The 12,412-nt window shown below is 39.7% G+C and overlaps 5 protein-coding genes across 6 annotated transcripts; all 5 read right to left on the reverse strand.

The window, feature by feature from the left end:
• Positions 1 to 185: 185 nt before the first annotated feature.
• LOC135136369 (UDP-glycosyltransferase UGT5-like) lies at positions 186 to 2,356 on the reverse strand. Its single transcript, XM_064065605.1, has 3 exons — positions 1,670 to 2,356; positions 594 to 1,620; positions 186 to 536 (listed from the first exon to the last, which is right to left on the reverse strand). Exons 1-2 carry the CDS (start codon positions 1,908 to 1,910, stop codon positions 623 to 625), a joined length of 1,239 nt encoding a protein of 412 aa, XP_063921675.1. The 5' UTR covers positions 1,911 to 2,356; the 3' UTR covers positions 186 to 536; positions 594 to 622.
• A 45-nt stretch (positions 2,357 to 2,401) lies between these two features.
• LOC135136366 (UDP-glycosyltransferase UGT5-like) lies at positions 2,402 to 4,325 on the reverse strand. The gene is made up of 2 exons (XM_064065602.1): positions 3,813 to 4,325; positions 2,402 to 3,756 (listed from the first exon to the last, which is right to left on the reverse strand). Exons 1-2 carry the CDS (start codon positions 4,054 to 4,056, stop codon positions 2,447 to 2,449), a joined length of 1,554 nt encoding a protein of 517 aa, XP_063921672.1. The 5' UTR covers positions 4,057 to 4,325; the 3' UTR covers positions 2,402 to 2,446.
• Positions 4,326 to 4,401: 76 nt separating this feature from the next.
• LOC135136365 (UDP-glycosyltransferase UGT5-like) lies at positions 4,402 to 6,222 on the reverse strand. Its single transcript, XM_064065601.1, has 3 exons — positions 5,868 to 6,222; positions 4,792 to 5,818; positions 4,402 to 4,742 (listed from the first exon to the last, which is right to left on the reverse strand). The coding sequence occupies exons 1-3, from the start codon at positions 6,109 to 6,111 to the stop codon at positions 4,460 to 4,462; spliced, it is 1,554 nt and encodes a 517-aa protein (XP_063921671.1). The 5' UTR covers positions 6,112 to 6,222; the 3' UTR covers positions 4,402 to 4,459.
• Positions 6,223 to 8,607: 2,385 nt separating this feature from the next.
• On the reverse strand, positions 8,608 to 10,363 carry LOC135136150 (UDP-glycosyltransferase UGT5-like). 2 transcript variants are annotated; one of them, XM_064065290.1, is made up of 3 exons: positions 10,092 to 10,363; positions 9,009 to 10,035; positions 8,608 to 8,958 (listed from the first exon to the last, which is right to left on the reverse strand). In XM_064065290.1, the coding sequence occupies exons 1-3, from the start codon at positions 10,330 to 10,332 to the stop codon at positions 8,676 to 8,678; spliced, it is 1,551 nt and encodes a 516-aa protein (XP_063921360.1). In that variant the 5' UTR covers positions 10,333 to 10,363; the 3' UTR covers positions 8,608 to 8,675. The 2 variants fall into 2 exon arrangements, with proteins under 2 accessions (XP_063921360.1, XP_063921359.1); XM_064065289.1 differs by having other exon boundaries at positions 9,009 to 10,044.
• A 267-nt stretch (positions 10,364 to 10,630) lies between these two features.
• LOC135136213 (UDP-glycosyltransferase UGT5-like) lies at positions 10,631 to 12,385 on the reverse strand. The gene is made up of 3 exons (XM_064065398.1): positions 12,117 to 12,385; positions 11,041 to 12,067; positions 10,631 to 10,989 (listed from the first exon to the last, which is right to left on the reverse strand). Exons 1-3 carry the CDS (start codon positions 12,355 to 12,357, stop codon positions 10,707 to 10,709), a joined length of 1,551 nt encoding a protein of 516 aa, XP_063921468.1. The 5' UTR covers positions 12,358 to 12,385; the 3' UTR covers positions 10,631 to 10,706.
• Between the last annotated feature and the right edge of the window lie 27 nt (positions 12,386 to 12,412).

The raw sequence follows: 12,412 nt of genomic DNA on the forward strand, positions 1-12,412 counted from the left end.
TAAAGCTTGTATTTTAATAATTTTATCTAGAAAATTGCGGTTATGGAATAAATAATAAATTTCCTAGGATGTAGTGACCAGGAGCGTTCATCGGAAAGACGCCCAAAATTTTGGCAAACGACGACTAGTAGCAGAAGAGCCAAAAAGGTCTTCTTCTTGATAAGTGTATCATTATTATAAACTCATTTTGCATTAACACCTTTTATTCAAAATATAGTCAAATTACAAAAAATCTTTCAATATCACAAAAAATGGTTCACGAGCGTTTCACCTTCTTCTTTGATTTCGTACACAACGAAAATATTTTTTTGGTAATTTTGCAAAATACGTACGAACTAAATACTAGTACTATCAAGATGAAGGCCCCGACGTCTAGTAGGAAGTATTTGTACCACGGTAAGTCCACTCCGGCTACTTTTAAATGAGGGGCACCTCCGTGACGAATTACGTACTCCACCCAGTAAACGGCGGTTTCCATGGGTCCGACGAGTCGATCATGGAAGAGTTCTGACCGTTTTTTGGCGTTCTGAGTGTACCTTTGAAAAAAATACGTAGGTAATTTAAAAATAGCCACGATTCTAATGTATACTTACTTAGGGTTGTTTAGAAGTTCATCTAACTTCTATGTTAAAGTTTTTTCCGTAATTTCGTTGTATGCTTGGTAGAGACCAAAACCTTCGTTGACTATGCGTTGGGCGTTCAGTTTCTGATCAGCTGCGATGGGTATCGCTAGGACGGGAACGCCATGGTAAATGGTTTCCGTGGTACTTAGCAGACCACCATGGGTGATAAAAAGTTTGACATTAGGATGTGCTAGAATCTCTTGTTGCGGCAACCACTTCCCCAACTTCACATTCTTCGGCTGACCAGGAAGAACATCCTCTTCCCATTTCCACAAAATCTTCATCTTCATCTTCGCAAACGTGCTCAAAAACGCGTCACGTTTTTCTTGGGGTAGTTGCGAGCTTTGCAAATTTGAACCCATACTGAAATAAACGACGCCTTCTTTGGAATCGTCTAGAAACTTTTGCAAATCGTCTGGGAGCTTCTTAGTGGGTTGAACGTGAAACCCGCCAATGTCAATCATGTTGGGTACGTACGGTACGGGTTGATTAATACTCGAATGAGAGTTGAGTAAAACTATAGACGCGTTGTAGAGAGTGTCGTAAAAAGGTGGACTTTTAGGAAAATACTTATTGTAGAATTTGGCCTGAATTGGAAAAGAGCCCAGATGATATACAAGGGTACTAAAAATGTTGAAAGCAGTGTTGGTCAATCTTTCACAGAACGTCATCTGACTAGAATAACTTAGAAAGACATCTGGGATGTAGGACGTCGGTGATGGGTTGGCCACCAACATGTTAACCCAAGTGTTGGCTCCAATCGTACTTAACAGAATCAAAGGAGCGTTGAAATGTGGAGCGAAACCCTTGTGGGCGTCGTTCATAAACTGCTCTACGATCACCACGTCAAACTTTTCGTCCGATTTCAACAAATTTTGCACGTTGGTGTGGTTCAACGTCATTTCTGTCATTTCAGTAATCATGTTAAGGATAAACGGTACCATGAGGAAGACGTTTGTATTTCCCATTTCGAACATGTTCATTTCTTTGCCACGCTCTGTTCAAATCTAGTTAGTTTCAAAATCAATAAAAAAACACTCACTTACTTTCATGTTCTTCTCGAAATCCGGTGAGTTCTATTTGCTTGTAAGTACCTTTTTTGGGCAGATTTTTCTCAATGAAAGGTGTGATTATGGTTACGTCGTGCCCATGTTCCGCCAGACCTTTCATCAAAGAACTACCCAGGATGTAGTGGCTGCGGGCCGTCAACGGAAACACGCCCAAAATTTTGGCACATTTTGAACTCTGGAATACCACGACTAGTGACAAAAGTGCAAAGATCTTCATTTTGTCACTATTAATAAAAAACTAAATCCAGGTAGACGATTCTGAAGTATTTATAAAAAAGTTTTTGTTATCTGTGATAGTGATTTTTGATAAGGAAAGCTTAGTCACAATACTGGTGTTCTACAAGGTAAGATAACAATCATTACATAACATCGAATTAAATGCTTTGGTTTACTCGTCACAGCGCGTACAAACTCTGGCGCACACTATAATTGTGATACTTAAAGTGGAATCTGCGAGGTCACTCACTAAAAATGATTATTCATGCAGCACTGTCATCGATATTGTGCATGGTCACTTTTCCGGAAACTTATCACTATTACACCGGTATTTCTAGCGTTTTCACTCACTTCAAGTGCATCCAGTTGCACCTGTAGCATGTCTGCATGAACCGTTTGCAATTCGGGTTTTCCCACCAATTGTACCACGAACTATGAGATACGTCACGTCCAAGCTTAATCAGAGTACACACTAAATAAAGCACGCCACCATTTCATTGAATAAGAAATTTTATTCAAACAAAAATATTTAACAGATCAAGATCGTTTCAACTTCTGAACCTTTGGTTTCGAACATAACGAAAATATTGATTTCGTAATTTTGCAAAATACAAACAAACTAAATACTAGAGTTGTCAAAATGAACAGTCCGACGTCCACCAGCATGTATTTGTACCACGGTAGATCCACACCTGCCACTTTTAAATGGGGGGCACCTCCATGACGAATTACGTGCTCCACCCAGTAAACCGCGGTTTCCATGGGTCCTACGAGTCGATCGTGGAAAAGCTTTGACCGTTGTTTAGCGTTATTAGTGTACCTAGGATTATTCAATAGTTCATTTATCTTTTGTGTTAAAGCATTTTCAGAAATTTCTTTGTACCCTAAAGCGAGACCAAACCCTTCGTTAACAATCCGATGGGAGTTCAATTTCTGGTCAGCCGCTACGGGTATAACCAGAACGGGAACTCCATGATAAATCGTCTCCGTGGTACTCAGCAGACCACCATGGGTGATAAAAAGTTTGACATTTGGATGCGCTAGAATCTCTTGTTGTGGCAACCACTTCCCCAGTTTCACGTTTTTCGGCTGACCTGGAAGAACATCCTCTTCCCACTTCCACAAAATCTTCAACTTCAGTTTCGCAAAAGCGTTCAAAAAAGCGTCACGTTTCTCAGCCGGTAGTTCCGAGCTTCTCAGATTTGAACCCATACTGAAATAAATGACGCCTTCTTTGGACTCGTCTAGGAACTTTTGCAAGTCGTGTGGTAGCTTTTTTGTGGTTTGTACGTGAAAACCACCAATATCGATCATGTTGGGTACGTAGGGTACAGCTTGACTTAGACTGGGATGGGAGTTGAGCAAAACTATAGACGCGTTGTAGAGAGTATCGTAAAAAGGTGGACTAGTCGGAAAATAGCGACTATAGAGTTTAGCTTGTCCTGGGAAAGCAAACCAATGGTACAAAACGTGACTGTAAACCTGGAACGCTGTGTTGGTTAACCGTTGCCAGAACGTCATCTGACTGGAATAACTAAGCAAAGCGTCTGGTACGTACGCTGTAGGTGCTGGGTTAGCCACCAACATGTTAACCCAAATGTTAGCCCCAATCGTACTTAGCAGAATCAAAGGGGCATCGAAATGAGTGGCGAACCCTTTGTGCGCTTCATTCATAAACTGTTCTACTATGACAGCGTCAAACTTCTCCCCAGAATTTAGAAGATTTTGGACGTTGGTGTGATTGAGCGCCACTTCCGTCATTTCATGGAGAAGATTGAGGAAAAATGGGAGAAGTAGGAAAATGTTCTGGTCTTCCATTTCAAACATTTTCATTTCCTTGCGACGCACTATAAATTTTTTTAATTAAATTAATAAATAAAGTCATTGAAAGGGAAACAATTACCTTCGTGTGCTTCTTCGAATCCTGTTAGTGCGATTTGTCGGTAAGAACCCTTTTTGGGGAGATCCTTCTCAATATAGGGTGTGATTATGGTGACATCGTGACCTTGTTCCGCCAGACCTTTCATCAACGAACTTCCTAGGCGGTGGTGACTGCGGGACGGCATTGAAAACACCCCCAAAATTTTGGCACTGTTTGCATTGTGGAATGTGACGACTAGTGATACCAAGGCCAAAAAGATCTTCATCGTGACTTTACTAATAAAAGAATGAACCGAACCAGACAGTTCTAAACTATTTATATTTTATCGGTAACACCAATTTTTGATAAGGACGGTTTAGTTACAATGATTTACATACTGTGGTGTTAGATAACACTCATTCAAATAAGATTCGTCAAGAATTGAACCTAAACTGAATACGGAAGATGATAAAGTGTGACTGACTCGTCACAGTGCGGACGAACTCCAAACAAGTACTTATGTTATTATGTAATATTAGTACCAATATGGGTCAAGAGGAATTCGCAAGGTCATTCTCTGCGACGGTTTCATTCAATGATCTTAACTTTTTGGAATGATTTGACACAAAAATTATCTGAACAAGTAATACATTTATTCGAATTATGATAACAAAAAAATGTTTGACAGATCACGAGTGTTTCATCTTCTGAACTTTTGATTTCGAACACAACGAAAATATTGTTTTTGTAATTTTATAAAGTACATACAAACTAAATGCCAGTGTTGTTAAAATACACACTCCGACGTCTAGCAGCATGTATTTATACCACGGTAAGTCAACCCCGGCTACTTTTAAATGAGAGGCACCTCCGTGACGAATTACGTACTCCACCCAGTAAACCGCGGTTTCCATAGGTCCTACGAGTCGATCGTGGAAAAGTTTTGACCGTTTTTTGGCGTTTCTGGCGTACCTACAAAAAAATACGTACTTCGAAAGCAACCACATTAACATATACGTACCTAGGATTGTTCAAAAGTTCTCGTAACTTCTGTGTTAACGCTTCTTCGGAAATTTCTTTATAGTCGACACAGAGTCCAAAACCGTCTTTAACTATGCGTCGTGCGTTCAGTCTCTGGTCGGCTGCTATAGGTACAGCCAGAACTGGTACTCCATGGTAGATGGTTTCCGTGGTACTCAACAAACCACCATGGGTGACGAAAACTTTGACATTTGGGTGTGCTAGAATGTCTTGTTGTGGCAACCACTTCCCCAACTTCACGTTCTTCGGTTGACCAGGAAGAACATCCTCTTCCCACTTCCACAAAATCTTCATCTTCGTTTTAGCAAAAGTGTTCAAAAAGGCTTCAAGTTTTTTGGGTGGTAGTTCCGAGCTTCGAAAATTTGAACCCAAACTGAAATAAATGACGCCTTCTTTGGAACCATCTAGAAACTTTTGCAAGTCTTGTGGTAGTTTCTTGCTTGGTTGTATGTGAAAACCGCCAATGTCAATCATGTTGGGTACATATGGTACAGGGTGACTCGTACTAAAGTGGGAGTTGAGCAAAACTATAGACGCGTTGTACAGAGCACCATAAAAGGGTACACCATTCGGAAAATACTGATCATATATTTTTGCTTGTTTCGGAAACCCATACAAATGGAATAAAAGGTAACTGAACACGTTGTAGGCAGTGTTGGTCAATCTTTCACTGAACGTCATCTGGCTAGAGAAACTAAGCAAAGCGTCTGGTACGTAAGAAGTGGGTGCTGGGTTAGCCACTAACATGTTGACCCAAATATTGGCCCCGATGGTACTTAACAGAATCATAGGAGCGTCGAAATGTGTAGCGAAACCTTTATGGGCGTCGTTCATAAACTGTTCTATTATCACTACATCGAACTTTTCGCCAGATTTGAGGAACTTTTGGACTTTGCTACTTTTGAGCGTGTATTCTGTGAATGCAGTGATCCAATCAAGGACAAAAGTGATGAAGACAATGGGGTTCATATCATCCATGTCAAACATTTTCATTTCTTTACGACGCCCTGTATCAACTTTTGTTAAATTTCAATTCAAACACAAAGAAATACTTACTTTCATGTTCTTCTGCTACTTCTGTCAGTTCTATTTGTTTGTAGGAACCGTTTTTGGGGAGATTCTTGTCCACGAAAGGCGCGATTATTGTTACTTCGTGACCACCTTCCGCCAAACCTTTCATTAACGAATTGCCTAAGATGTAGTGACTGCGAGCCGGCACTGGAAACACCCCCAGAATTTTGGCACATTTGGAGTCATGGGATATGATCACCAATAATAAAAATGAAAAAACAGTCTTCATTGTATGTGTTGACTCTCGTTGAAGATTAAAGCGACTGTGTGATATTTTTATTTAAACTAACCAGTGGTCAAGGTGACGGATATTTAGAATCGTAGCGGATATTTACAGCGTTTATTTTTTTAATGGAAAGTTATTAATGTTTTTATTACCAGCGTAAGCCAAATGTAGTCGAGTCCGTCAGCCGACCCTCTACTTTTGCGTTTTCTCGACCTTTCCGTCTGTCTGTCCGTCTGCCGTCCCGCCAATAATGTGATGACACTTCATTCTACATAGTAAATAGGTTTTAAATTTGTTTCATTTGAAACGTCTAGATTTTTTGAAAAAAAAATCAAAATTATAAACAACATTTTGCAATTTAATTTTGAATCTGCAAAACCGCATACATGCTTTGAAATCTTGCAGATGTGTTAAAGGTATGATAAGCATGATAAATGTTTAATCAAAATATATTTGCTCATCGCCCCTAAAATATTGATGACGTCACCTCGAAATTTTGCCAAATAAATTATACTCAAAATGTGAAGAGTTTTTACTTGTGATTTATCACCGGATTCATACTTTTTAGATTTGCTTAAACAGGTGGTTCCAAAAAATTAATAAATTTTCCTAGAAAATTTTCGAAATAAACTTGGTACTCATATTTTTCAATTTCCATTTTAGACAAATAAAATAAGCCACTGAAATGGAGAACGGAGGTGGTCAGGGCTAAATGTAGCTTTTCTCTAGTTTTATGAGCAAGCGGTAGCCCCGCCCACCCATCCTTGTTTTTCGTATAAGATATGTCATTTACCAAAATCAGTCTTATCTTAACAAGTATTAGGCCCACCCACCGGCCCTCTATTTTCTTAGAGGGTATGTCGTCTGCAACACTCAGTCTTATCCGAGCAAGTACTAGCCCCACCCACCCACCCTTTATTTTCTTAGAGGGTATGTCATTTAGAAAAATTAGTCTTATGTTAGCAAGTACTAGTCAGGAACTAATAGAACGTACGCTGTTAAAATAAGCGTTAATCGTAATTTTTTTTTACGACTTAGTTGCTATAACATTTATTTCTTATTTCTGAAGAACTAAATTGGAGAACGGGTGGATGGGCGGGGCTAAGTTTAACTTTTCCAAATAGAATCTTTTATAAGCTAGCAATAGCCCCACCCACCCACCCTCTCTTCATTCCAGTGGTTACTCTTAATATTGTTCAGTCAGTTGTACTATTTATTTGTTATAACATTTATTTCTTATTTCTGAAGAACAAAAGAGAGAACGGGTGGGTGGGCGGGGCTAAGTTTAACTTTTCCATATAGAATCTTTTATAAGCAACCAATAGCCCCACCCACCCACCCCCTCTTCATTCCAGTGATTACTCTTAATATTGTTCAGTCAGTTGTACTATTTATTTGTTACAACATTTATTTCTTATTTCTGAAAAACAAAATTAGAGAACGAGTGGGTGGGCGGGGCTAAGTTTAACTTTTCCATATAGAATCTTTTATAAGCAACCAATAGCCCCACCACCCACCCCCTCTTCATTCCAGTGATTACTCTTAATATTGTTCAGTCAGTTGTACTATTTATTTGTTACAACATTTATTTCTTATTTCTGAAAAACAAAATTAGAGAACGAGTGGGTGGGCGGGGCTAAGTTTAACTTTTCCATATAGAATCTTTTATAAGCAACCAATAGCCCCACCACCCACCCCCTCTTCATTCCAGTGATTACTCTTAATATTGTTCAGTCAGTTGTACTATTTATTTGTTATAACATTTATTTCTTATTTCTGAAGAACAAAATGAGAGAATGGGTGGGTGGGCGGGGCTAAGTTTAACTTTTCCATATAGAATCTTTTATAAGCAACAAATAGCCCCACCCACCCACCCCCTCTTCATTCCAGTGATTACTCTTAATATTGTTCAGTCAGTTGTACTATTTATTTGTTATAATATTTATTTCTTATTTCTGAAGAACAAAATGAGAGAACGGGTGGGTGGGCGGGGCTAAATTTAACTTTTCCATATAGAATCTTTTATAAGCAACAAATAGCCCCACCCACCCATCCCCTCTTCATTCCAGTGATTACTCTTAATATTGTTCAGTCAGTTGTACTATTTATTTGTTATAATATTTATTTCTTATTTCTGAAGAACAAAATGAGAGAACGGGTGGGTGGGCGGGGCTAAGTTTAACTTTTCCAAATAGAATCTTTTGTAAGGAAGCAATAACCCCACCCACCCACCCACCCACTCTTCATTCCAGTGATTAATCTTAACATTGTTCAGTAGTTTACCAAAATCAATCATAAATACTAGCTATGCTCACCCAAAATTGTGTAAACTAAAAACTCAACTTGAACAAGCTCCACGCGGACTTTTTTAAGTGGAGCTTGTTCGCCAAAAGTGCTAAAATTCGTGATGGTAATGCTCGGTTAAAGCAAGCATAACAGCGATACCAATAAAGCAGTGGCTTCTGTAAATTTATGGAAAAATACTAAAAATAAACACTGTTTAGTAGGTGTGTTAATGTATTCATATAAAAATATTTCAACAAAACAAAAAAAATATTTAACACTCTTTAAGATCGTTTGACCTTCTGAACTTTCGATTTCGAACACAATGAAAATATTTTTTTACTAATTTTGCAAAATATATACAAACTAAGAAGTAGTACTACCAAAATGAACACTCCGACGTCTAGTAGCATGTATTTATACCAGGGTAAGTCCACTCCGGCTACTTTTAAATGAGGGGCACCTTTGTGACGAATTACGTACTCCACCCAGTAAACGGCGGTTTCCATTGGTCCCACGAGTCGATCGTGGAAGAGTTCTGACCGTTTTTTGGCGTTTCTGGTATACCTAGAAGAATACATTACTCCAGAACGACCACGATACCAACATATACGTACTTCGGGTTGTTTAAAAGCTCGTCCAACTTCTCCGTTAACGTTTGTTCAGAAATTTCTTTGTACCCTAACGAGAGTCCAAAGCCTTCATTGACAATCCGTTGGGCGTTCAGTTTCTGATCACCTGCGATCGGTATCGCTAGAACGGGAACTCCATGATAAATGGTTTCCGTGGTACTTAGCAGACCACCATGGGTCATAAAAAGTTTGACATTTGGATGTGCTAGAATGTCTTGTTGCGGCAACCACTTCCCCAACTTCACATTCTTCGGCTGACCCGGAAGAACATCCTCCTCCCATTTCCACAAAATCTTCATCTTCATTTTCGAAAACGTGTTCAAAAAAGCATCACGCTTTTCGGGAGGGAACTCAGCGCTTTTTAGATTTGAACCCATACTAAAATAAATCACGCCTTCTTTGGAATCGTCTAGGAATTGTTGCAAATCGTGTGGCAGCTCCTTGGTGGGGTTTATATGAAAACCCCCAATGTCAACCATGTTGGGTACGTAAGGCACGGGTTGGTTTAGACTCGGATGGGAGTTGAGGAAAACTAGAGACACGTTGTAAAGAGCGTCGTAAAAAGGGACACTATTCGGAAAGTACTCATTATAGAGTCGTGCGTGTTTCGGAAAATTGAACAAGTGGTACAAAATATGGGTATAGAAGTGAAAAACGGTGTTGGTCAATCTTTCAGTGAAAGTCATCTGACTCGAATAACTAAGCATAGCGTCTGGAACGTACGACGTCGGCGCTGGGTTAGCTACCAATGTGTTGACCCAAGCACAGGCTCCAATCGGACTCAACAGAATCATAGGGGCGTTAAAATGTGTAGCGAAACCCTTATGAGCCTCATTCATAAACTCTTGAATTATCACGGCATCGAACTTTTCATCAGACCGTAACAACTCTTGTACGTTTGGATGCTTGAGCGTCGCTTCCGTTACGTCACCAATAATGTAGAAGAAAATAGGCAAAACTAGAAAGCTGTTCACATCTTCCATGTCGAACATTGACCTCTGCTTGAGTCGCTCTGTTTCAACTCAAGATAAATTAGAAGTTAGAGTTAGAGACAAAGAAAACGCTTACTCTCGTGTGTCTCCAGGAAGCCTGTGAGCTCGATTTGTCTGTAGGAACCCATTTTGGGGGGGTTCTTCTCAACGAAGGGGGAGATTACGGTTACGTCGTGACCATGTTCCGCCAGACCCTTCATCAAAGCACTTCCTAGGATATAGTGACTGGAGGTCGGCATTGGAAACACCCCCAAAATTTTGGCGCATTTTGAGAGGTGGAAGATGACGAGAAACACAAGTGCAAAAAAAGTTTTCATCTTGAAACGAGTGATAAAGGAATGAATCCAGAGCGATTGTTCGGTATCTTTTTTTATCTAAAATACCCGTTTTGATAAGATGTGTTTCAGGTACTTAAGATATAATTGCATAATACGGTGATCTAAGTTAACGATCATTCAGGGTTACGTCTTTTGTCGGTAATGCAGACACCTATAGTTTATTTTGGAGATCACATTTCAACCAACGTACTTGAAAGTTGTAAATTTATTGATTTTGACTGATTTAATATTCACTGACTGTAATCTGGGTTGTGATTCGATAAGAAAAGATAACAAATTTATTTTGTAAACAACACACTTTATTCGATTGCAGTTAAACAATTCTTAAAAGTAGTTCAACAAAAAAAAACACCTTAAGAGCGTTTGACCTTCTGGACTTTTGGTTTCGAAAACCAGGAACATATTTTTTTTGTAATCTTGTAAAATAGATACGAATTAAACACTAGTGCTATGAAAATGACCCCAACGACGTCCACCAGCATGTATTTATACCACGGTAAGTCTACTCCGGCTACTTTTAAATGAGGGGCACCTCTGTGACGTATTACGTACTCCACCCAGTAAACCGCGGTTTCCATTGGTCCCACGAGACGATCGTGGAAGATTTCTGACCGTTTTTTGGCGTTTTTGGCATACCTAGAAATTAATACGTAATTCCAAACCGTCACACTACTAAAATATACATACTTGGAGTTGTTTAGAAGTTCATCTAACTTCTGCGTTAACGTTTGTTCAGAAATTTCTTTATACCCTAACGATAGTCCAAAACCTTCGTTGACTATACGATGGGCGTTCAGTTTCTGATCACCTGCGATGGGTATCGCCAGGACGGGAACACCATGGAAAATGGTTTCCGTGGTACTTAGCAGACCACCATGGGTGATAAAAAGCTTGACATTTGGATGTGCCAGAATCTCTTGCTGTGGCAACCACTTCCCCAATTTCACATTCTTCGGTTGACCCGGAAGAACATCCTCCTCCCATTTCCACAAAATCTTCATCTTCATCTTCGCAAACGTACTCAAAAAGACATCGCGTTTCTCGGGTGGTAACTCAGCGCTTCTTAAATTTGAACCCATGCTGAAATAAATAACCCCTTCTTTGGAATCGTCGAGAAACTTTTGCAAATCGTCTGGTAGTGTCTTGGCCGGTTTTATATGAAAACCACCAATGTCGATCATGTTGGGTACATAGGGTACAGGCTGGCTTAGACTTGGATGGGAATTGACTAAAACTATCGACGTGTTGTAGAGTACGTCGTAAAAAGGCGGATTGTTCGGAAAATACTGATTGTAGAGTTTTTCTTGTTTTGGGAAAGCAAGCAAATGGTTCAAAAGGTGACTATAAACTTGGAAAATAGTGTTGGTTAAGCGGTCACAGAACGTCATCTGGCTAGATAGACTAAGCAAAGCGTCTGGAACGTAGGACGTAGGTGAGGGGTTAGCCACCAACATGTTAACCCAAGTGTTGGCCCCAAGCGGACTTAACAAAATCAAAGGGGCGTCAAAATGGGCAGCAAAACCCTTGTGGGCATCATTCATAAATTGGGGTAAAATCACAGCGTCGAACTTCTCTCCAGAGTGTAACAAGTTTTGGACGTTGGTATGGTTGAGGGTTAGTTCAGCTCCGGCGGTAGCGATACTGAGGAAAACGGGCAAGGATACAAAGCTGTTCATATCTTCCATATCGAACATCTTCATATTCTTACGGTGCTCTGGTTCAAGTCCCGATTAATACGAATTCAAGAAATAAATTAAACTTACTTTCATGGGCCTCTGCAAACCCTGTGAGTTCTATTTGTCTGTAGGAACCCTTTTTGGGGGGGTTCTTGTCTATGTAGGGTGTGACTATGGTTACATCGTGCCCATGTTCCGCCAAACCTTTCATCAAAGAATTTCCAAGGCTGTAGTGACTACGCACCGGTATTGGAAACACGCCCAAAATTTTGGCACATTTTGAGTTGTGCAATACCACTAGGAACACAAGCGCGAAAAAACTTTTCATGGTGGCACTATTAATATTGGAATGAAACAAACAAATACTGAGGTATTTATAATTT

This window comes from Zophobas morio, unplaced genomic scaffold (genome assembly GCF_036711695.1).
Source record: "Zophobas morio isolate AGI-343-1 ecotype UQ-CSIRO unplaced genomic scaffold, CSIRO_AGI_Zmor_V1 ptg000026l, whole genome shotgun sequence".
Lineage (NCBI taxonomy): Eukaryota > Metazoa > Arthropoda > Insecta > Coleoptera > Tenebrionidae > Zophobas > Zophobas morio.

Excerpts from the sequence above, each read along its gene's own strand:
- LOC135136369 (XM_064065605.1), bottom strand. The coding sequence starts at position 1,910 with ATGAAGATCTTTGCACTTTTGTCACTAGTCGTGGTATTCCAGAGTTCA. Across the intron at positions 1,621-1,669 it reads ATTTCGAGAAGAACATGAAA|AGCGTGGCAAAGAAATGAAC; the intron begins GTAAGTGAGTGT and ends AGATTTGAACAG.
- LOC135136366 (XM_064065602.1), bottom strand. The coding sequence starts at position 4,056 with ATGAAGATCTTTTTGGCCTTGGTATCACTAGTCGTCACATTCCACAAT. Across the intron at positions 3,757-3,812 it reads ATTCGAAGAAGCACACGAAG|TGCGTCGCAAGGAAATGAAA; the intron begins GTAATTGTTTCC and ends AAAAATTTATAG.
- LOC135136365 (XM_064065601.1), bottom strand. The coding sequence starts at position 6,111 with ATGAAGACTGTTTTTTCATTTTTATTATTGGTGATCATATCCCATGAC. Across the intron at positions 5,819-5,867 it reads AGTAGCAGAAGAACATGAAA|GGCGTCGTAAAGAAATGAAA; the intron begins GTAAGTATTTCT and ends AAGTTGATACAG. Across the intron at positions 4,743-4,791 it reads GAACTTTTGAACAATCCTAG|GTACGCCAGAAACGCCAAAA; the intron begins GTACGTATATGT and ends ATTTTTTTGTAG.
- LOC135136150 (XM_064065289.1), bottom strand. The coding sequence starts at position 10,332 with ATGAAAACTTTTTTTGCACTTGTGTTTCTCGTCATCTTCCACCTCTCA. Across the intron at positions 10,045-10,091 it reads CTTCCTGGAGACACACGAGA|TTGAAACAGAGCGACTCAAG; the intron begins GTAAGCGTTTTC and ends ATTTATCTTGAG. Across the intron at positions 8,959-9,008 it reads GAGCTTTTAAACAACCCGAA|GTATACCAGAAACGCCAAAA; the intron begins GTACGTATATGT and ends GTATTCTTCTAG.
- LOC135136213 (XM_064065398.1), bottom strand. The coding sequence starts at position 12,357 with ATGAAAAGTTTTTTCGCGCTTGTGTTCCTAGTGGTATTGCACAACTCA. Across the intron at positions 12,068-12,116 it reads GTTTGCAGAGGCCCATGAAA|AGCACCGTAAGAATATGAAG; the intron begins GTAAGTTTAATT and ends GACTTGAACCAG. Across the intron at positions 10,990-11,040 it reads GAACTTCTAAACAACTCCAA|GTATGCCAAAAACGCCAAAA; the intron begins GTATGTATATTT and ends ATTAATTTCTAG.